The sequence below is a fragment of the Emydura macquarii genome, unplaced genomic scaffold (genome assembly GCF_026122565.2).
Source record: "Emydura macquarii macquarii isolate MOO-44397 ecotype Brisbane River unplaced genomic scaffold, CSIRO-AGI_Emac_v2 contig_3390, whole genome shotgun sequence".
Lineage (NCBI taxonomy): Eukaryota > Metazoa > Chordata > Testudines > Chelidae > Emydura > Emydura macquarii.
In genome coordinates this window covers 1,427,069-1,449,427 of record NW_027133527.1, presented here as the reverse complement: position 1 = coordinate 1,449,427, position 22,359 = coordinate 1,427,069, and the positions used below count along the sequence as shown (strand labels likewise).

General features: G+C 45.6%; 2 protein-coding genes across 3 annotated transcripts in view; one reads left to right on the top strand and one right to left on the bottom strand.

The window, feature by feature from the left end:
* The window catches only part of USP22 (ubiquitin specific peptidase 22), a 190,537-nt gene extending 187,797 nt beyond the window's left edge, over positions 1–2,740 (bottom strand). Inside the window, exon 1 of the mRNA XM_067534089.1 lies at positions 2,724–2,740. Coding sequence (XP_067390190.1) covers positions 2,724–2,738 — 15 coding nt within the window. The 5' untranslated portion in view covers positions 2,739–2,740. The remainder of the gene's footprint in view (positions 1–2,723) is intronic.
* A 370-nt stretch (positions 2,741–3,110) lies between these two features.
* DHRS7B (dehydrogenase/reductase 7B) lies at positions 3,111–22,359 on the top strand. Of its 2 annotated transcripts, none has more exons than XM_067534190.1 (7): positions 3,111–3,336; positions 12,102–12,277; positions 14,423–14,538; positions 16,051–16,261; positions 17,651–17,743; positions 19,396–19,548; positions 20,547–22,359. In XM_067534190.1, exons 1-7 carry the CDS (start codon positions 3,248–3,250, stop codon positions 20,750–20,752), a joined length of 1,044 nt encoding a protein of 347 aa, XP_067390291.1. In that variant the 5' UTR covers positions 3,111–3,247; the 3' UTR covers positions 20,753–22,359. The 2 variants fall into 2 exon arrangements, with proteins under 2 accessions (XP_067390291.1, XP_067390292.1); XM_067534191.1 differs by lacking the exon at positions 3,111–3,336 and adding an exon at positions 3,470–3,586.

Genomic DNA, 22,359 nt, shown 5'->3' with positions numbered 1-22,359 from the left:
TCTCCAGAATTCTGTTCCCTTATAATTATGAACAATCCCTAACTGAAATTAATCTATGTCACCAGTTTATCTCCCTTATCTGAAGAGAGGAACAAAATAAAATCATTAGTACATACACTGTCCTTCAAAGAGCATTGGTGGAGAGCTAGTCTACATCTTGCTGTTATCTATGGGGATACACACCTAGGATTAGCTGTCTGGGCCTCTGGATGGCGCTGCTGGGCCTCTGGAAACCATCTGTAAACACACTTGCCTGGCTTTAACTAGGAGAGACCAGAAATTCATGGGGTAGTTTAATCTGTGAAGACCAGAAATAGGAAATGGCTGTTTGGGAGGAAAATGCTCTGAGGTATTTAGTAATTAAATGTTCATTTTAAAATCGAAGCCACATCTGATGCTTTTGAAAGACTAATGGTATGGCTGGGTAAATGAAGAGAGGCAGGCCCGGCACAGCAAAGTGCTGTGAAAGATTTCCTCTCCCTCCATCTCTGCCAGTGCATCTCAATCCTGATCTGCAAACCTATTGTTATTCCATTCTTGGGCTTCTACACACAGCTCTGTCAAAGTACCTCAATCCTGACCTGGAACACCTTGATATTCCAGCTCTGAAAAACTGCACAGCTGCTCTGAAGCAGATCTGTTTTTCCCAGCAGAACACCTTTATGTGAGTCCTGGTCTTTCTCAAACAGCTGTGCCCATGCGTCTCGGTCTACAAAATTTAAATTAATTTTTGAAGAAAGCATTAAATGTAGCGCTAATGAAAGGTCCCGACCTGGCAGTCTTGGAGACTGGAAGCTTCAGTTAATCCACAAAACATGTACATCATGGGCAGTAGCAGGACAAGCTTCTCACACAATGACCAACCCATGGGCCTTCAGCCTGACAGTCCACCTTTCCTTGGTGAAAGGGCTATTCACAATATTCAGCCCATTCAGTCTGAGGGGCTGCAAAGAGTTCCAATAGTGATAGGGACATGGATGTGCCCTCAGCAGTGTACTGAGACCCTCAAACTCATTTCACATAGGACACTGGGTAACCACTAAAGACCTAGCCTGGAGTCAAACTGCTGACCTAGTGTTGAAAGGCTCCACCTCCTATTACCGATCCCCTGAAGTTTATTGCCTCAGCAGGGAGGTTTAATTAATGGAGACAAAGCTGTAAAACCCCCTTTGTGTTTGCAGGTCCCATCCTGTCAAGAACAGGTTGAAATGCTAGTGCTCCAGTGCTGCAGAGTCTGGATTATGAGTTCATAAGACTACTAAGTGAGTGTAGAAGACTCTCCAAGGTATAAACACCTTGTCCTGTAGCTTAGGTAAAAATTGTCTGTGGTAAAAAGCAAAACCTGGTCCCTCTTTTGAAACCCATTAACCTAGCAATCTGCAGACTGCTCTTTCTCTTCTATGCAAAAGATGAAGTACAGGGTTCAAAAAGGATTCTTTAAATAACAATTGGGATAGAATGCATGCAAAAATCTCTTTTTGAACCCAGCTGGTCTGCTTAAGTCAAAAGTCTAGGTGTTGAAAACTGGATGGTGCTCCTGAGGGTTGTTTCTGGTATGTAGTTGTCTGAGTGAAATCTGTCTCTTAGATGCCCTGTGTTAAAAATCATCTTTATAAAATGATGTACATTTGGGGCCATTTTTTAGGCCTAAGTGTCATTCTGACACTTCCAGTTCAGCTGTTCATTTTGTCGCACCCTGGCATTAGCCCAAGGCACATGGGCAAGAAAGTGGGAGTCAGTTTATGTAACAGTGTGTTAACTCCTGGTCTGTTCATCACATAGAAAACCCCCAGAAATTGCGTTACAGCTCTGAAAACACATCCCACGGCTTCAGATAAGCAGTAATGTTATTGGCTGGGGTACTACAGAACAAATGCAGAGGCAAAAACATATGCAGCCATATAAATTGCTTTTAACTTTGTCTTTCCTTGATGTCCTCTTAATATTTGTCACTCTAGTTACTGGGCCCTCAGAACTGACACAGACTACAGGCTGGTCTTAAAATCTCTTCTACTGAATAGCCACTGATATTCCCTACTCCATATATAGCACTGTGATGTTATCTGAGTACAAGATGAGATTCTGCTCCAACTGAAGATTCTCCATAATAACACATACCAATTCAGTGACAGCTCACAAAGATCTGGAGGCGGGGATCAGCTTGGATGTTTGTTTAAAACTACAGCAGCTACCAGGCTACATCACTACCAGGCCTCATAATAATGCCCACATTACCACACACCTCTCCTTCAATAGATGCTAACTTCCCCTACCTGGAACAGCCTTTTAGGGCTGGGTGAGCAATGCTTGTGTCCTGCTACCCCTCCCGTCTGGTGCGATTTAGCGTGACGAGGGGCAGACACAAGCCTTACTCCTCCTTTGGAGTCCTTGCTGTGTTTCACCCCCTGCTCTTTCTTCCCTTCCCAGGTGCCCCATTATCTCCCTCCCTCCATTAGGGGGGCACCACCCCTGTTTTTTCTGGAGCCAGGGCTCCATTGCTGCCTCAGCCGCTTTCCACCCCGTGCCTAGAGGGGGTCCCAGGGGCCCATAAGCCAGTGGCTGCCGGCTCCACCCTGCCGCAGAGGTGCAGCACGAGGAGAACAAGGAACCACAGGCCGTGCAGCCAGGGCCCAAGCATAATTTTTTCAGGCCGGGCCCAGTACAAACTTGTAAGAAGGGCCCCCTCCCCTCCCTCACACCACAATCCCTCCTCCCATACCTACAATCTCATGAACCATGAGTGTCTTTCTCTCGTGGTAATGGGGGTTGCAGCCTGGGCCGGGCCGGGCCGGGCCGGGCCGGGCCCCAGTGACGTGTACCCTTTCCCCCGTGGGGGCCCTGCGTGCGGCCTAGGCAGAGGTTGCGCACAACAACACTGCGAGGGGTCCCCCCCCCCCCGACCTACCAGGGGCTGCCCCTCAAATCACAGAGCACATTTCCCGGTGATTTTCAAGCCCCGCCCCTTGTAACACGGAAACAACCCCCACCTCGCGCGTGGGCAGTGTGCGGGCAGGCCCCAGCCTTGGGACCCCGGAGCGCTAAAGGGACCGGCCTAGGCCGGGGAGTGGGCACAGGAGGGGCCGGGCTTTCTCTGCCGGGCGGAACCCCAGGGAAGAGCCTGTGTTTCCCGGCCGGATGGTAAGTGCGCTCGGACGCCCCGGTCCCTTCCTTCAGTCGTCCGCTCCGGGCCCGGCAACATCCGCCTCAGGCCGGGACACCCCACACCGAGGGAACCGCCTCGCTCCCGATGACGCGAGGGGGCGGGGAGCGCGTTCATTGGTCGGCCGAAGAATCCTGGCCACTTCCGGCGGTGGCCATGGTGACCGGGATAACCAGGTAGGGTGAAAAGTGTGGCCGCGATGGGTCCTTCCTTCATCTTCCGCCTTCCCGGCAGGGCAAGGTGGAGGAGGGGGGGCGCCGGGGGCGGGGACCCCGCGGTGGTTCTGGTCCCGAGAGCCGGCAGGGCTCCGTGTGGGGACCGAGCCGAGCCGCGCCGCGCCGCGCCGCGCCGCGAGTACGGAAGAAAAGACAGCCTGGGTCTTGGTCCTGGATTGCTGCTGGTCCTGACGGGGCCCGGCGGATCCGGGTGAGCCTGTCGGAGGATTAAGGGGAGTGATGGAGATTAGTCATGGGGGGTTGTCCATGGGCAGCCTTGCGAGCCCTGGGACGTTGGGCAGCTGGGGGGAGACGCGATCTTCCCCGGGGAGCTACAAGCTGTGATCCTTCTTGCAGCTTTGGCTGCCCGCATCGGGAACCAGCCCCGAGTCGCTATCCTGGAATACATGATTCTTTACATGCAGCCAAACCCTTCGGCTGTAACTCCTAGGAGTCCCGTCTCTTTCCTGCTCACTTGTTTGTGGTGGGAGGGGAGGCGTGGAAGGGAGAGTTCCGGGCAAAGCAGCCCTAGAAGTGAGTGGAACTTGCAGCTGTGCTGCAAAAACAGCTTCTTGGGCTGGCAAACATCATGTGGCTCTTCTGTGAGAAAAACCCTGGTCTGCTTGACATTAGTAGATCTGATGTGGAATGACTCCCGGTGTGAAAGATTGTCATACTACAGGGATGCTAGGGAAAAGAGGCATAAAGGTAAGTAGGGTAAGGGACTGGTAAGGTCTATTGCCCAGAACAGAGACTGGGCATGAAGACTTGTGAGTTGCAGAGGCACCACTGGAGAATGGAGGTGGATCTGGCCAGTTTTGTTGACTTTTCTTTGCAGAGTTAAATTTAGTTATGACCGTTAAGGGGGCTAACTTGTTCTGTCACTGAGTGTAAAATTTGAAAAGCTTAACTCTGAGATGTGATTGCAGTGTATGATATGAAGAATTTGTGTGTAGTGACCAGTTCTTTAGCTACAAGATGATTAAAAAAATGTCAAATGACTATAAATAGGAAGCTGTTAATAATTTATAGTATTGGGTAATAGGATAAGGAACATTTTGAACTCTAGGTTACCAATTCAAATCCATCCAAAGTCATAGTAGTGACCAAAAGTCATTGTTATCTGATGACTATTCAGTGGCCTATGTGAAAAAAAGCTGCATCTCAAGCCAGGTCAACATTAGAAACATTTGTCAGTATAGGAATGTTAGTTTGAGTGTGTGGCTGTTTGCATTTGGGGTTTGGGTTTTTTGTTTTTTGTCATTTATATGCTTTTGTTTTTCTGTATTTGTCAGTGTTTTAGCTTGTGCAGTACCCCGAGCACCTCAGCAGAGGGCTTAGAAGAGGGATTTAGAAGCAAAGAGTATGATCAAGTGAAGGTGGCTAAAATATTGGTGAGATTGAGAGTATGTCTACACTAGAAGCACTACATCGGCGCAGCTACACCAATGCAGCGTGTCTGGTGAAGATGCTCCATGACGACGAGAATGCTCTCCTGTCAGTATAATTATTCCACCTCTGCAAGAGGTGGAAGCTGTAACTTGTGTCGCTCAGAGGAGTGTCTTTTTCACGCCCCTGAGCAACGTAAGTTAGATCGATTTAAACGGTAGTGTACACCTGCCCTAAGAATGACCTGTCCTGAACTCCCAAACTGGTGGTCATGTCAAATGCTGAAAACATTCATTTTTTTCCCCTCTCTGTCTCACATGGAGATCATTGTAATGCATAATGACATGTCAAATCATACAGTACGCAGTGAAATTTCTACTGAAATACAGGTACTTATTTGGCTTAAGACACTGCAGTAAGGTCTACAAGATGGGTAGCTCCTTCAAATAAAGGTGCAAAAACTCAAGCCTCAAACGAATACAACTATGTTCATTTAAAAAGAAAAAGCCCCAAACCACTGATTTATTGTTACTTTCCATTGTGGTGCACTATGTACAATGAAACTCATAAAACCAAGATCCTGACCGTTTGTGGTTCTTAGATCCTCCATGGCACTCTTTGGAAGAGTAAGAGAGTTAGCCAGGATATCCTGGCCAAATTCCACCTGGGTTACTGCATTCTTTCTCCATAAATTCCCTTTGCATTTTCTATTGGATACAGAAGTCTTCAATTTCTGTTTCTATGTTATGCTGCCGAGTTCTGTGGAATGGCCACTGAGTGCCACCTTAGAAGTTTTAGTGATGGCTGATTATTTCTGTATAGTTTTCACATCATTTTCAGTTCATAAAATCCTTTGGAACAAATGGTGTTATGTAAGTGTAAACTGCTCTTTTTCAGTAACTTAATTATTTATATGAATTTAATCACTTCACTTTTACACCTATATATTTTTTTCTATCAGGTTCTGAATTAGTCTTTGTGGTTCAGTCAGCCTGTCATTTGCAGAGAACTCTCATGTGGTCACATGGAAGTTCTGAGTTTTTACCAACTAAAAATTGTTGTTTGTTTTTCGTGAGATCATTGTAACAGTCTAATATGTGATGTTTCCATAGCAGTTTTTTAAAGTCTTAGCTGATCTTCGGTGTGATTTAAATTCCTCTCCAAAGTGGTTGGCTTAATAAAGAGATTAACTGATATGAAACACAAATAGCGCTGGGCCAATCACTTAAGATACTGACAGCTCGAGAATGGAGAGAGAAGAGGACTTTGTTTTTGTTTTTTAAATGTAGTGTGATCCAGTTTCAGGTGCCTACTCCACTGGAGAGCTGAACTAGGTTTGGAACATGCTACTCTGCAGAGATCTCAGCTGATCCACAAGTCTTTCCTTGCCCCTGTAAAGTACATACATTCATTATTTTTCCTGGTAGCTGTTCACTTCAGTCCCATTAGTACCTCCTTAAAAAATTCAGCTGCACTCTCTTCATAGATTCCACACACAACCCCCTTCCTCCTCCCCCAATTCTTCTCTGTATCTATGTAAGCTGGGGGACCTAAATGACTTTCACATCTCCAAGGTCACAGACAGTGTTCCCGAGGTCTGTTTCTAGAGACTGCTTTTGGCAGTGAGAGTGATTGCTTGGCTCCCTGCCATTTCCCAGTTTAGATCTGTTTGCCCCATGTCACCCGACCAGAGGGAGACACTAGCACAGGGAGCTACTGCTGGCAAGGGAGCTTCTTTCAAAGGTAGGATATTGTACTTTCTTTAGACCAAAGACAGTAGCTATCACAGTATAGGGCTGTACTTCCTCCAGAATGGTCACTCCCCTACATAGGGGCTCTTCTCTCTTTTTGTTTTATTTTTTAAGTGACGCCCTTTGCTTTCTAAAAATAGCCTCCCAGTTGCTACCATTTGTCATGTAAAGGATAATGTGATTCTAGGAGGCTGGAGTTAAAGGAGGATAGGTGTTATGAGAGACAGTTCTTCACTGTATAACTGTCTTAGGTTTGTGGTTTCTCATAGAGTTCCTCTCTACTTTAACTTGTCTCTGCTGCTTTAGTACTGTCTTGTACTTGATAGCTAAGTCCTTTCACACCTTCTGACCTCTAAGGGTTTCTAATAACTTGTTTGTTTGTTTGTGTTTGTTTGTTTTCTGAGGGGAAAAATTATTTGCATGAGTGGATGTGATCTGTTTTATACTATTTAATCTCTTTGACAAGTTCCTAATAATTTGTATTAGTTTATATTTGCTACAATTTTTATTTCCCTCCTGTTCAAGATCCTTTCTCCTCCCCCACAATCTATATGTTTGGTGCCTTTTGGGATGGTGCTGGGGTGAGAGTTATGATCAGGGACTTGTGACAGTTATGGAGTCCCCTCTTCTCCAGATAATTCGGTGTCCTCTTAAACCTTCCTTCTAGCTATCAGGAAAAGGGAGTGGATCCCTGCTGGTCAGATATGAATAGCCAAGTCTTGGAATAGTGGTGGTGGGATCTCAGACTCTGAAGCTGGACGTCTGGGGGATGCCCATTACATCTTAAATTAACCAGCAAGATTGAAATATGGGCCTCCTCCTCTTATCTCTGCCTGAGATCCATTTAGCTATTCTGAAATTTCATCAGGCTTTAGGCCCTCTGACCTTCTTCCCCCAACCTTTTGAGCATTACAACTTGACGTTTTCTGGCTGTGGATAAAGTCCTTGTTGTTTCCTCCCCCAGCACACAACTACACTTTCCTTCAACTCTTCCGCCAAGTAAACCTAAGGAAAACTGATCAAAGCATATTTTGATACTCTGTCGTGTCAGCAAAGATGCTGTGCTCTCTGAAACTGATAGTGCTCTGCTTATTAAATGAGAGCACATCCTGTACTGAATTTCTTATTACTGTTGCTTTATTGGAAAATCCATTATATAGATATATTTCATTTACAGATAAAAGTAAACCTTGGTTGCCTGTTTGGTAATACTGGATTTGGTTTCTGTGGCTGTCCATTTCAGCCTGGGACTGCCTCCACATTATCTGTCAATAACTAGCTATACCTTAACTCTTACAGCAAGTCATTGTTGGGAGGCTGGACACAACAACTAAGGGCTAGAGCCATCTCCTATTAAAAGGGAATTCTGTTGACTTTAATGGGAGCTGGAGTAGGGCCCAAGATGAGAGGTATGCTTGCCTTTCATGAGTCACTGAAATTATTTCCCATCAGGAAGTTAGTGTAACTGGCAGCTAGTAGAAGCTACTTCTGTCCACTCCTTTTACACATTTAGGGACAGTCAAGCTGAGTCAAGGTTTTCTCTGATACTCCACTGTCCCTGCTATTCCATATATTGACTAGAAAGCAAGGTAGAATAGGATTTTCTATTCAAGCTGTGACTAGTCAGTGAAACCCTCCCTCAAGCTTCCAATGCCAGATGGCCAGGAGAATAACTGTTACCCTCCTCGAATCAATCCTAGAATGGTGAGCCATCAGGCCATGCATAGTCTGTCCCTATGTCCATAATTCATTTCCTGGGCTGCTGGGCAATTCCTTCATGATTTTAAATTCCACTGGCGGTGTTGGTCCCAGTGATGTTCTTGATTGAATACAGGACCTTTGCTCTTCCCTTAGAAAAATAGACTGTAGAACGGTGAATGGAATACAGTAACCTGGCGCCGTGTTTACTTGTGGCAAACTGTCCTCCAGCACCAAGAGACCCAGAGTGGACTAAGGTATTTTCTCTGTTGACCATGGAATCCGAGACGGTTGTTCCTTGGGCGCGGATGTTTACAAGATGGTTTGTAGTTTTTACTTCTTATCCATTTTATATTGGTGCTGCCTTTTGCTTTAATTGGCTTCTCAAAAACCACAAGTGAAGAAAACAGCAAATTGCAGAGAGCTTTCACCAGCCAATAGGGAGCCATGTATACACACAATCACCACCTTCTGCAAAGCCTTTTTACTCTGAGTCACGTGACTATGAGGAATGGGAATAGTTGCTGATATTCACGCTTTGTTTTTCATCCTCTTGTCTGATTAATCCTTTCAGTGTTGGCCAATGCTGCAACTCTTAAGCCATAGTGATGCTTTCCAAAGTACTGCAGGTGAGATGTACTTAGTACATAATGCAGCAAAGAAAGGGTTAAAGTGTATTTGTGAGCATCAGCAAAAGCATATGTGAACAAGATGTCTTGGCATTCCTCTTCCATATTTCCTGTTTCAGTGATTTCCATATTAAGCTTGTTCAGTTTTACAAGTCAAAATAACAAATGTTGTCTTTTTTTACCTATAAGTTGATCCTGAAATTGGAGCAGAGCTTCGTGATCTAGGTCTGAGGTACTTTAGCATTTCTTTCCTCTGTTTATTCCTCTCCAAGACCAGTAAGATCAGACAGGTTGTCCCTGATCTCTGTTCTGAGGTTTCAAGCCTGACTGAGCTGGGGCTTTCTTTGTTCTGGGACTCTTGTTTATAGAATTCCATTCCAATTCCATCTTCAGAGTCTCAGTGACTGGCGATCAGTATCTTTGATCATTTGTCTCTCCCCTATTTCACAGGTTCTTTATTCCTCTCTTTCTTTTCCCCTTTCTCTGCCTTTTGTGGGAGAGAGAGTTATCCAGCAATTAGAACACTAGACCAAAAGTTGTAAAATCAAAGACTGCTGCTGCTGGTTGTGCAGCTGATTCACTGTGATCTTTAGGTGGAGGTTAGGTTACTTGCCCAGTTGCTCCATGTGTAATATGGAAATAATAGAAAAAGGGCAGCAAAATTTATTAGAGGTATAGAAAGGCTTCCAGATGAGGGAATTAAAAAGACAACTGCCTAGTTCAGAGAGGAGATAAATAAGAAATGACATAGAAGGGTATAAGAAGTGTGTATAGAGAAGGTGTCAGGCACTCATTTACCGCCTTTCAAAAACAAGGGGATTGCAATGAAATTAAAAAACAACATAATTTTTTGGTTGGTAACCAGATGGCTGATCCCCACAACAGCCCACTGGAGTAGGAAATTCTAATCAGTGTGAACGTGGACTATGCAGAATTGCTATAAATAACACTTGAAAATTGCCTATATCCTGCAGTACAGTTTGTTTAGGAGAGCTGTTGAGGAAAAAATCCCTGTCCACAGTCATTGTAAGACAGGTTAAAAGGTATTATATCCCCACTATACATATGAGGAAACGGAGACAAAGAGGTTAAGGGCCAAATTTTCAAAATAGCTCAGCTCCCTTATAGGCACCTCTGTGAAGAGGCCAGCTCCCAGTGAAAACGGCTTAGATGCCTAAAGGGAGCTGACAATCTGCCCTGCAATAACTTGTCCCAACCTCAAATGTCAGTGCCAGGGCTCTTGCCTCTCAGTTCTGCACTCAGACCTCTAGACCATGGCCTCCCCTTGTTCTCTGTGGGTATGTCTCCAGATTAAAGAAAAACCTGTGGCTGGCCCATGCCAGCCAACTTGGGCTCAGCCCAAGCCCAGAAGTCTACAAGGCAATGAAACAGCCCCATGATCCCAAGTTGTCTGGCGTGGGCCAGCCACAGGTTTTTCTTTGCTGTGATTCTGAAAGCACAGGAGGGCAAATAAATGCAGTCCAGAGGAAGGTGTCCGTTGTTTTAAACAACTGTCTGACTATGACCATGTGCTCAGGACTGTATTCTGCTGAGACAGCCTGGCTGGGGCCCCATGTGTGAACATGCTGTTTGCATTTATTACATCATCTGTGCCAGTCTTTTGTTGTAAACTAGAAGACATTGCTGTACAAATAGGTTGGGGGATCAAATACTAGTCTGATGAGCTGGTGTAGTGGATTGATGACACTGTCATGCAGGAGGCTTGGATTTCATTCCCAGTCCTGGCTTCTCACTCCCCAGTGCTCCCTGTGTACTCAGCCTTGGGGAGAGGATGAAGCCAGGGTGTCCCCTAATAGTCCTGCTCAGCTGAGCCATGGTGCTGATTGGCTGTCAGAGGAATCCTAGCCAGTTCTCAGCTGGAAGTGTCCTAGCTGCAGTAAGGGCTGCAGAGATGGGGATGAAAACACAGGCTGTCCCATGGCTGTGTTCTGCTCAGAACCCAGCCCTCCATAGTGGCACTGTCCTGTTCTCAACCCCTGACTTAGCTTCCTGCCTTTCCATGTCTAATGTTCTGGTCTCACACATTCAGGGTAAATGTCTGAGTCAATAGATATGCTGTGAGTGAATGCACTCATGTATCCCTCTGGCAAAATGTACTCATTAGTATTCACACTGCAGCCTCGGGAGGAGGGAGGGGCACTGGGGTTTATTTTTGGCCACTCTACAAGTCAAAGGGTTTATGGATTCCAGTAGGGTGGTTTTTTTTGTATATGGTCTTGCCTCTTTGCAATGTCAGAGCAAAAAATCAGGGCTCATAGTGGGAATCCTGTCAGTCCTTCGGTGATAACAGAGGTATCACTTACCCTTTGGAGCTGCAGTGGACTGTAACCCAAACAACTCCCATCAAGGCAATGGCATAGCTAGTGAATTAGATGCATGTGTTTTCAGTAGAATACTCCCCTGCATTAGTCCAGATCCTCTAGATACCTGTGGCTTGGGTTTCATTTGCAGTTTCAGTTCAGTATGTTTCAATACAATTACATGCTACTAACAAATATAAAAATAAAACCAAACATAAACCAATTAATAGAAAAGCGTAACTATTATCCTGTTGGATCATGCCTGTGATTCATCTAATTTGGTAACCTGTCTCTGTCAATGGCTGGTACCACATGCTGTAGAGGAAGATGTAAGATTTTCTGTAGTGGGCAGATAACTGCTCACAGGGAAAGCTTCTTCTGAAGTCCAGGAGTTAATGATTGGCTTCTATCCACCTGGAATAATGTCTAGGAACTTGTCTGTTATGGTCAGCAGTTAGATACTGTGGTGATAGGTGCCATAGAAAAATTGAAGGTGTTTTTATAGCACCATAGATGTGCAGATACTTCCCAGCACCCAGGAGCCTATGGTCCAACTGTGTCATGCACAAGAAAACAAATGCAGAGAGTGAACAAAAATGTAAAATAAGAGAGAAAAGGAGGCTGTTGGAAATAGAGTCTGAGCCTAATTTTGTAACATGGTACCTTAAGACGTCCTGCTGTGGTGCTCAAATTGGCCTTTAAGTGCCTAAAATGGGCATTTACATCATGCTACCGATTTGTGCAGGATTTGGACATTCCCTTGAAGGTGCCCACATGAAAACTGGGTCCTGTGTTCTGCAGAGGGGCCAGGGTGGTGGGCAGAGAGTAGGTGAGGGTGTGTTAGCTTCTAAAGGGAAGAAGGGTCACCAACAGGTTTCAAGCTCTTCCTAGCTTTTCTGGCTGTGAAATGCTCACTTGCTTTAATTTTGTGGCTCTAGGAAGAACATTCACAAAGGGAAGCTCATGGATCTGATCTTCTCAGCCATTGTCCCACTGCTTCTCGGCAGCGTGGGGCTCTTCACCCTCTTCCGGCTGCTGCAGCGAATGCGGATGCGAGCCTACCTCCAGGATTCCGTGGTGGTGATCACGGGAGCTACGTCTGGCCTGGGGAAAGGTGGGTCTCCAAGAGCACTGTGAGGTGGCAGGAGGGTGAGAGTGTGGGCTGGAGAGGGGTGTGAGTGAAGAGTCCTTGTTTGTTTAGAGCCACAGCCTTGTGAACATGTAACAGCACGGAGCAGAACGTTTCGGTGCCTTTGCAACTTGGAGAGGTAATGGGACTAGCTGCAAATCCTACCAGTCTCAGCCACCCAAACTGCAAACTTCCACACCTCAGTACTTACTGGAAAGGCTTCTACTGTTTGTTTCTATACACTTGAGAGCTCATTGACGTGAATAACTGGTAGGAGAGACCTTGTGCTATCTGGGGACTTTGCTCACCTAACATGCTGGGAAAGGCAGGAGAGCAGAGTGTGCCAGATACTACAGACACATGGAACATTCAAAGACACTTGTGTCAACTTTATATATGCTACATGTATGGTATGGGCTAGGGATTGTATTCTGGCTCCATGAGAAAGTTACAGGAGTTTTCTACAGGAACTAAAATCACTGGGAGGTGGGGAGGATAATTTATGCAAATGTCTAGGTTGGTAACAAGTCTGGAGAAGCCTCACACGATGGGGGAAATTGCATAGACTGGGATTACAATGTCCCTTCTGCTGTCTTGTGACTTTTCACTGTCACTTGTCCAGTTCGTGATGTTACTACTTTTGTGTGTGGATTCCTCCTTGAGGAGCAGCAACTTCACCAGCAGAATGGTCAAAATATACTGGATGCCCATCTCAGCCAGTCAGAACTGAAGAGCTGCAAGTGTGAGGGGGGTGAGGTGCAGGGAGGTGTGTAATGTTTCATGTTTAGAAGAGAGACAGAACCAGTGTCCTGGGAGAGACTTTTGAAGTCCAAGTAGTGTATTGCAGTTTAAACACCATGCCTTTATTGGGAGTCTCTTTCCTACTGTATTGCTTTTCAAGTTGTGTAAGGAACAAGAAGGGATCCTCCCAGCCCAAGGCGCTTATCCTCTTTTTAAATTTTAGTTCCACCCATTATGCAGTTAGTTTCCCTATCTTATAGGCTTGACTATCTTCAAACCCCAAGCAGAACTTACGCCATCTTTTTCCCTGGGATATTTATACACTGACACATCTAATTACCCTTGGCTACCTGTTCTTCCACACCCTTAGATGTCATCACAAAGTAGTCCTGCATACTGACTATGGGATTTACTTCATTAGGTCATGATCAAAGGGTGTGGAAGAACATACAGCTGCACTAGTAGTTAAGAATTATACCAGAAATAAATAGCCCTGAGAGAGGGATAACATCACGTTATTTTTTGTTGCCTTTTCTTAACGGTTAGAATAATAGTAGCTGAATGGGTAAGAGTTATCATCTCACTGCAGTGGCAGGATGTAGTCCCCCTTCATCGAGAATGAAGCTGCCACCACATGTGACCCTGTTACAGCTGGCTAGGAATGATTTTCCAAGGCCCCTAATGTTGCAGATGCCTGAAGAGACTGTGTGTCCATGTGTTATGTCCCTCCTCCCCCTCTCTTTCCACCTTCCAATGGCATAAGGCATTTTCTTTCTAGTCCAGGTATGTTGAAATATTGGACCTTAAACTACAATTTTATGACTTACAGAAAAACTAGTTTAGGTCCTTTTTTTGAGGTGGTTATGACTTCCATTGCACTGGGACCAGAGGATAAGGCCCCGGTGTGCTAGGTGCTGTATGCGCACAATGAAAAGATGGTCCTTGCCCAGAAGACCTTAGTCAAGATACAATGACCAGACGTGGGGAACATAAGGGGACAATAAGCTAGTTATGAACAATGGCTACAGCACACCAACTGCCTAATCACTGTCAAGAGTTTCTAAAAGACAGAACGTCTCTTTTATGCCAAGGCCTTTCTGCTGGGACTCACACCACTGAGGCAGCCTGGCTTTTGAGGCAAAAAAAATGAAAAATTAAGATACTACTTTAAAAATAAAAAGCTTTTCTATTAGAAATGTGGTATAAAGAAAACGTGTCTTGCTGTGGTCTAAAGATTCTATTGGCCTTTGTTTGTGAGATGACTTGGTTATGTGATCAACATGACCATCTCCAACCCTTGCTAAGAGGATCTCTATTGCATGTCTCTAAACACAAAATCTGGCTATGGCATTAAAACATCTGCTCTTCTTTTATCCCCTTCATCCAAAGAATGTGCAAAAGCTTTCCATGCAGCTGGTTCCAAGCTGGTGCTCTGTGGCAGAAATGATGAGAGACTGCAGGACCTGGTGCGGGAGCTGTCTGCCACGGCCAATCACTCAAAGAATGTAAGCATAGGGGGAGAAAGGGCTGTTGCATCGTGGCGCTGGGATTGCTGTTAATGCTTTTATAGGATATGCAGAATTTATTGTGGCTTGTTGGCTGAGAAAGTTGCAGCTCTGCAATGATCAGCAGATTTTGCTGCATCTATGGGAGTATAATCTAGTGACGTGTCCTGTCTTGCAGAAAGTATAGATGAGTCAACCATCTTAAAAATGAGCCATGATTTAAAAAACCTAGTGTGTGCATGAGGGGTGCAGACCTGTACACCGTGGCAGAATAACTTAATTGGCTTTAATTTTGTTTTTGATCTCTACCTATAAAATTGGTTGGATAAAAGGATAATGTGCAGCCACTGAAGGCTCTTAGAGGTGAAGGTACAACCCAGGATAATAGAACGGGCTGGGACTCGTTGACCTCATTAGACTTATCTTATCTAACAACTTAGTAACACACTTGAGCATGTGAGATCCAACTAGAATACTACCCACCTCACAGCTGGTGATGGGAGCAGGCCAAAGTGCAGTGCACTCCAGCTATTCTCTACTGGTTTACCAGCCCACAGAGGGCTGTTACAAGTTGGCATAGTTTAGAGCTGCCTAGGGAGGTGCAAAGGTGGCTTAAAGCTGTCCTTTGATCCTCTCCCTCCCCTTGTTCCTGTACCAAGTGCAGAAATGGAGCAAAATAGAAGTGAGGCCCTTAGCTGTATTCCCCCTCTGTCCTATCAGCACATCCACCCAAACAGAGCAGAACAAACTGGATGGATGTATGTATGGTACCTCCATGCACTCTGACATCTACTTCCACAACTCCAAGCAACACAAGAATCTACTACTCTGCTCTTGGGCCAGATAATAATACCATTTCAGTTTCCTTGTTAAATAGCTCTTTGTCTTCCCTTCTTCCACCCTTCACTTTGCTACAAAGACTTCCCAACGCAGAAGGGCAATCCATGTTTGTAAAGCATTACCAGTTTACTACGGCTCAAATCCACAGTACTTTGAGTGTGGGACTGTTTACAGGATGTGGGTAGGGAAGAAGAGTGGACTCTTCTCAATAGACTTCCGTGGGACAGTCCCTGACAGAGTATTAAAGGTAGAAAATTATCTCCACGCCACTCCATTTCATTATCGTGTTACTTCCAGTGCTGGGAAGATCAAGAGGTAGCCCAATGAGAACCATAGAGTTCTAAGATGTGGCCAGTGGCAGCCATCTCACACTATGGAAGTCTCTGGTTGACATGGTCCCAGCAAGCAATTCTTCAGATTTGAGTAGAAGGCCCTGTGAATCAAGATGAAGCATTGCATGCTGGGTTCTGTAGTCTCTTCAGTCCACATCATTGCTCCACTGATGATTGTGGGCTGCTTGCAAGTAGCCACTGCAGCCTTTGATTGGAGAAAGATTGGGTGCTCCTGCCTTCTCAGCTTGTAACGTACATTCCTCTTTTTTTCACTTTCTCCCTAGGAAATGGGAATGAATGGGCAGGAGAAGCCTTTTGCTAACATGTAGTTTGTTCACAGATCCATAAACCCTACACCGTGATCTTTGACCTCTCTGATACTAAAATGGTAGTAAGTGCTGCTGAAGAGATCTTGAAGTATGTGGGTCACGTGGACATACTGATCAACAATGCAGGGATCAGTTACCGAGGCACAATATTGGACACTGGGATGGATGTGGACAAAAATGTGATGGAAACCAACTACTTTGGTCCTATAGCATTCACCAAAGGTGTGTGCCACTTATCCCTTCCTCATGTATTCCAGCTGGGCTGTTGCTTAGCTTTTCAATCTGGTACTACCTTGGTCCCTTGTCTCGGCCCTTCCAGCTACTTTAATTGCCTGCCCATTGCCCTGCCCTTTACATTGGCACCTCATTCTTAATCCTATTAAGATTCTGCAGAAACGACCTCCTGAACTGTCAATCTTTGCTCTCTCAAATCTGAGGCCCTTGCACCTAGTTTCTTCCATAATTGTTGTGTACCTGTATTATTTGTGCGTCCCTGGTGGGCAGCCCTATTTTGTTTTAGTTTGGTTTGGAAAAGTTTCTATGTAGACAGCAGAGCTGGGATCAGTCTGGGAAGTGGTTACCTGACAGAGTTTAGAAATATTGAAAAGAAGAGCAACAGCCCCCTTCATCACCTCTGAGAGGAGTTTCCTTCTGCTAGGCCATAGAGGGTTAGAAAAAGACAGACACCTTTCTTTATAGTGTGTGTTTCTTTACACAGAACTGATCTGTCTCTCCTCCCTTTGTAACGTTTCTGTTGCTCCCTGGTACATCCTGCCACTTTTACTGTGGCATGTAAACCCTCCAGTCCTGCCTACTATTGCCCAGAGTTTAGATGGGTTCAGCAGAGCCTGTCTTCTGTAAACTGTGCTTTGTTGCTTTGGCTTAACTAGAATCAATCTGTTGTACTCTTAACCCTTCACCTTATGCTGGTGGGGTGTGTCTTATGGTAGTGCTTGGAGGTCTGGATCAGGGCACACTGCGCTAGGTGCTGCACAGACACTTGGTAAAGGGCCATCTACCTTGCTCTTCAAACCACCTCTTCTGATTCTAGTTCTCTAGAGGTTTTGAGAGATGCATTGTCCTCCCCTTTGCCCTGGTAGACCCCCAGAAAGCACTGCCTGACTGCAAGAGCCAGGTTTGCAACCCCAGCTGAAGCAGGTTAGTGTTCAGGTTTAAACCGTTTAAGTGATAATCATGGTGCACACAACCTCCAAGGAGGTTAGTTCATGTGTAGAACAGTTCATGATGGAGAGCGCCTCTGCTATTGCAGTCTCAAGTGGAGCTGGAAGATGAGGGGCAGGGGATGCTGCCGTTGGAACCAGGAGAGACTGGACCTTCGTGGCATTGCCTAATCTGGGGCCTACAGAGTTACTCTTTCAGGCCTTGCTGGCGTTAAGGATTTTCTAGCATGTGGCTAGAGTAAATGAGGAGCTTTCATTTTAATGTGAGCATCTTTTTAAGCCACGTTCCCTTGCTTTGCTCCTAAATTGGATCAGCAGACCTTAGATGACCCCAGGTTTCATAGTGGCACTGCTCTTATAAACACTGTTTCTGGAAAGCAGTAATGGTGCTTACTGTTCTTCTGAATGAGTCTTATCTCTGTCTCTACAGCGCTTCTGCCCTCCATGATCAAAAGACGACAAGGCCATGTTGTGGCGATCAGCAGCGTTCAAGGCAAAATAAGCATTCCTTTCAGATCAGCATGTAAGTAGCTCAATGCAAGATGGGGGAATAGGAATCCAGGGCACTGGAGTAGAGGGCTGAATACTTAGATGCTATTTTCACTGCTCCCATTCTTGGAGCAGCACTACGAATGGCATGCAAGAGCTGTGCAACACTCTGTGTGGTCTCAACCTTCTGGCACAGTGGTCAGAACTGTTCAGGGGAGGGGAGCCTTGATCACAAGTCTTAATCTTCCTACACTGAAGGTCTGGTCTAAAATTTTAATGGGAGGGCAGGCCAGGATCTTCTTCCTCATTCTGTCCCTATTCCTGAAGGCCTCATGGCATCGATCCATGCTAATGTCTGGGAACCCCTGCAAACTTTAGCTACTAGGATTTAGTTCCATAATTGTATTGCCTTTTATCCTTGCTCTCTTCATGGCTGCTGTGTGACAGTTCTCCCTGGGGTAAGGATCCTGGGAAGGTAGAAGTGAATCCTATTACTTAAAGAGCACAATAAGTTGTTCACTGCCTTACTAAAAAATGCATAAGCAGATAAGGTCTTTGCTCTGAAGAGCCTGCAGTCGAATTTGGACAAATATAAGGGTAATGATTCAGAATCAAGACAAGAGCCAGCTGTGAAAAAATTAATGTAGGAGACCTCAAGGAAATAGGAATTTGAAAGGCGAGAGGGAGAGTGCTTGATACATAGGAAATTGTAGATCATTTCAAGCATAGACTGTGGGATGGAAAGAAGGTACAAAACTGAAATAAAAGGGAACAGAATAAGGAGGAATGCATAGACAGGTTGTAAGATGAAACGAGTGGAATTGTAAAGAGTCTTGTAGGGGAGGAGCGGGGAAGCCACTAAAGGGTTTCAAGAAGGGGTTGTGATGTCATCAGAGCAGCAGAAGAGGAAGATGATTGATGACGACAGTGTTTTGAATAGACTGGATGGTGGATTTTAGAGACCTCATAAAAGTGACAGGATGGAATGAGAGCCTGAATGTGGAGTGGAGTAGGGAAGAGAAGAGATTCCAATGATCTAGTCTTGCAGGCTCTGTGAGATGGGTCCCCTGGGTTGTTCCCAACAGTTACAGGAAAGACTTGGGGCAGGAATTCAATTGAGGGGGAGATGCATGGGAAAGGGGTGAACACATCCTGCCGTAGGTTGTATGACTTGTCTCTGCTCCCACCTTGCTGTGTGATCAGGTTTTTAATTAAGTAAAGGTATTTGAAAAGTATTTTAAAGAAGCCAGTCCCTGAGCTTGCTCTACACCTTATTACGTCAGGCCCTGCTGTCCTAGGATCGAGAACTGTATTTCCACTCTGCCTCAATCATACATTTCCTCCATTGCTCTTCTATGCTGCACTCCAGCTCTCTTATCACATGTGGGAGGCAGCATTGTTTGTTCCAGGACCTTCTGCCCGAGGCAGATATTAAGCCTGGCATCCTGATATTGTATCCTGGCCAGCTTCCAACTTCGGTAATTACATTTTGCCTTTTGAAAATGCCTCCAACTTCCATGAAGAGTTGCTGTTCTGTGTCTTTTAACAAAGCAGGATAGTGTTGCAGTGTGCTGTGCTCTAGTGACGAAGGGGTTGCTTTTTATTGAGGAGTGACAGCAGATGAAAATATTAGCCTGAAAACTGCTCCTCCTTCCTTTAACTGCATGCCCAAGTTGTGTTTTGCAGATGCAGCCTCTAAGCATGCCACACAGGCCTTTTTTGACTGCCTGCGAGCAGAGATGGAACAGTATGAAATCGATGTGACTGTTGTGAACCCTGGCTATATTCAGACAAATCTTTCTGTCAATGCCGTAACTGCAGATGGATCTCGCTATGGAGGTGAGGATTGGCCTTCTGTACTCAGTAGAGAAATGATCTTGTTTCCTATAACAAAGTAGTCTCAACTCTTGCACCTCAGCAGTTTGCCAGATCTCCATGTTGTAAACAAGTGAGTGACTGCATTAGCAGAGTTCTACAAAAGGGTTGCATTGGCCTCAGGATTCTGGGAATGGGACTTGCCTCAGGGAATGGCTTGGGATGTTGGCTGTAGGGCTGTCTCAAAGGGGTGGCAGAAAAGCAGAGATCTCTCACAAAGCAGAAGTTGATATTTTGAGGTTATATGGGGACCTCAAGGGGCTTTATGAGCTGGCATTTTTAACAAGCAAATTCTGTGGCACTCTACGCCTGTCTGAAACCAGCTTAATTGACAGTGTTTCTTACAGTATTGCTGTAGCCATGTTGGTCCCAGGATATTAGAGAGACAAGGTGGGTGAGGGAGTATCTTTTATTGGACCAATTTCTGTTGATGATAAAACATATTACCTCATCCACCTTGTGTCTCTGTTTCTTACAGAGATACAAAGAATATACAATAGAAAAGAGGCGTTAGCTGAGAGGGAAGGAGGGAAATGAGTTTGAATTATTGAACTAAAGCTCAGCTGGAGCGTATAGGTATATGGGCACTTTCCTTGTCTCCCTCCGCTCAGCCAACTCAACATGCACTTGGAATTTATGCAGTCAAATGACAGCTAGTGAAACTTGTGTTCAACACTGGAGCCTCCATCCATAGCTGAACTAAAATGCCTAGTAACGCCTCCGGTGGACTATGTAGTTCAGTGGTGGAGCAATGGCCTGGGATCTGGGAGGACCCTATCTATTGATCCAAGCTCAGCCGTCACTCCAAACTTGGGCTCCCAACAAAGCAAGCTGAAATTGGTTTAAAAGCAAGAATCTCATTGACAACAAAACACTGAGCTGAGCTTTCCTGGGGAAATAACACCTCATAAATGAGTGCTTACCTGCTGCCGTCCATGCTGATTTGCCTTTGCTCTTTACAGTTATGGACAAGAACACCATTGAAGGCAGAACGGCTGCAGAGGTGGCTCAGGTGGTTCTTAATGCAGTGGGTCAGAAGAAGAAGGAAGTTCTTGTAGCTGACTTAATGCCCTCCCTGGCTGTCTACCTGCGAACTCTATCCCCCAGACTCTTCTTCACTTTTATGGCATCTAGAGCAAGAAAGGAGAGGAAAGCAAAGGACTCTTAGAGCTCAGCTCCCACATGCGTTGACTAGGGAAAGGAAACAAACTCAGGCATCTGTGTTTCTGTCTTTGGATGTGCTACTTCAAGAAGCAAATTTAAAAGGCTGCATCTTACCATTGTGTGGAGAGTTGGAAGCAGTTCCATGCAGATCATGGGAGGCCCCCGGTGCTAGAAAACAGTACCCTTCATCACTGAGAGAAGGCTTCCTCTGCTACACGTGAACTGGCTGAAACTGCAGGGGATGATACCTAGGGAGAACCATTCCCACCCTCCACATCCTCATTTTGAGTTTTAGTGCTCCCCAGCGAGTAGGAACCAGAGCTGGCTAAAGTCACGCACAGGCAGGTGGATGTTTGCTTTCCCCACACTGTGCTCCCAATGAACTTCCGTCCTCACGCTCTGGAGAGCTCCTGCAGAGTGTGTCCCCACGCTGATCCAGAAGTTATCCCTCGGTTGGAAGGGTCCACTCAGTCCCTAATATACAGGATCACTTGATTTAAGCCAAAATTAATTGTTCAATGCTGTTTTTTAAACAGTTTACACTGCCTAAGTCTGTTAGGAAAAACACCATGGCTATTTGTATTGGAGGGAGCATGAGTGACCCATTAAGCCCCCTAGCCTTCAGATCAGCTTTTGTATTAGTCTTTTACTAACGTAGCTCTAGAAAGACAAGCCCTCCAGTGCAGTGGTCAACTCCAGTGCATGTTGCTGCTGTGTAAGCACTGAGCACCTATGAAAGGCAGCAGCAGCAGCAGCAGCATGAGCCTTTGACTCTAAAACACTCAGACACCCAGCCTGGTTCTGCTGCTTGCCTATAGCAAAGATAAGTCGTGATCCCTTTGGTAGAAGGCAACAAGCATTGTGATGTCAAGGGCTGTGGAGCAAACCTGTAGGGGCAGCTAATGGAGACAGACCCACATGGTTTTATCTGTTTTAAAGCTAATTGGGACCTACTACCATAAAATAGTGTGGAAGCAGTATCCTGCTGAACAACTTCAGCACTGAGGCTCCAGCAAGAGGACACACTCTTCTTTTCCCTGTACCTAATGGAGCTTCTCCCTCACACATGGAAGTAGGATTCTCATCCCTTCTCCCAAACACTGGTTACCACTGTGACAGTGAGAATCTGCCCTCCATGGTTGTGATGTTGCTCAATTTTCCTCTTCTTTGATAGGGCAGAAGGGGACTGACTCATTCTTAGCTTCCTTATTTAAAAAAAACAAAACAAAAAAACCCCTGATCACAGAAACCAAGTAAAATCCATGCAGCCCCAATTCCTGCACTCTGCTGTAGAGGGCTCCCTGCTAGCCTGTATCCTGTGCTTATCCTGAGTGTCTCCATTGCTGCACACTTTACCACTTGTGTATCCTGCCTGTAAGTGCACCTCGAAAGACTGAAATAAAAGCTGTATTGTTCTTCCCTACAGGGTTTGAAATGAAGTGTTTTGTGCTTCAGCCCACTTCAGGCAAGTAGGTGAAGCCAATTTGGGGCCATTCCTGTGCTAGGGCCCTGCCAAGGGCGAGTCAAGAGGAGATTCCAGTACCATACACCTTAGTCCCAGCCCCTGCTGGCTCAGGCACAAGCTTGTTTGAGTACCCCCGCCAACCTCTG

What these genes read in the sequence shown, in the direction of transcription:
- DHRS7B (XM_067534190.1), top strand. Translation starts at nt 3,248, where the DNA reads ATGACGCGAGGGGGCGGGGAGCGCGTTCATTGGTCGGCCGAAGAATCC. An exon ending in ATGGTGACCGGGATAACCAG is followed by an intron (nt 3,337 to 12,101) that starts GTAGGGTGAAAA and finishes TTGTGGCTCTAG; the next exon opens with GAAGAACATTCACAAAGGGA. An exon ending in AGATGGATCTCGCTATGGAG is followed by an intron (nt 19,549 to 20,546) that starts GTGAGGATTGGC and finishes TGCTCTTTACAG; the next exon opens with TTATGGACAAGAACACCATT.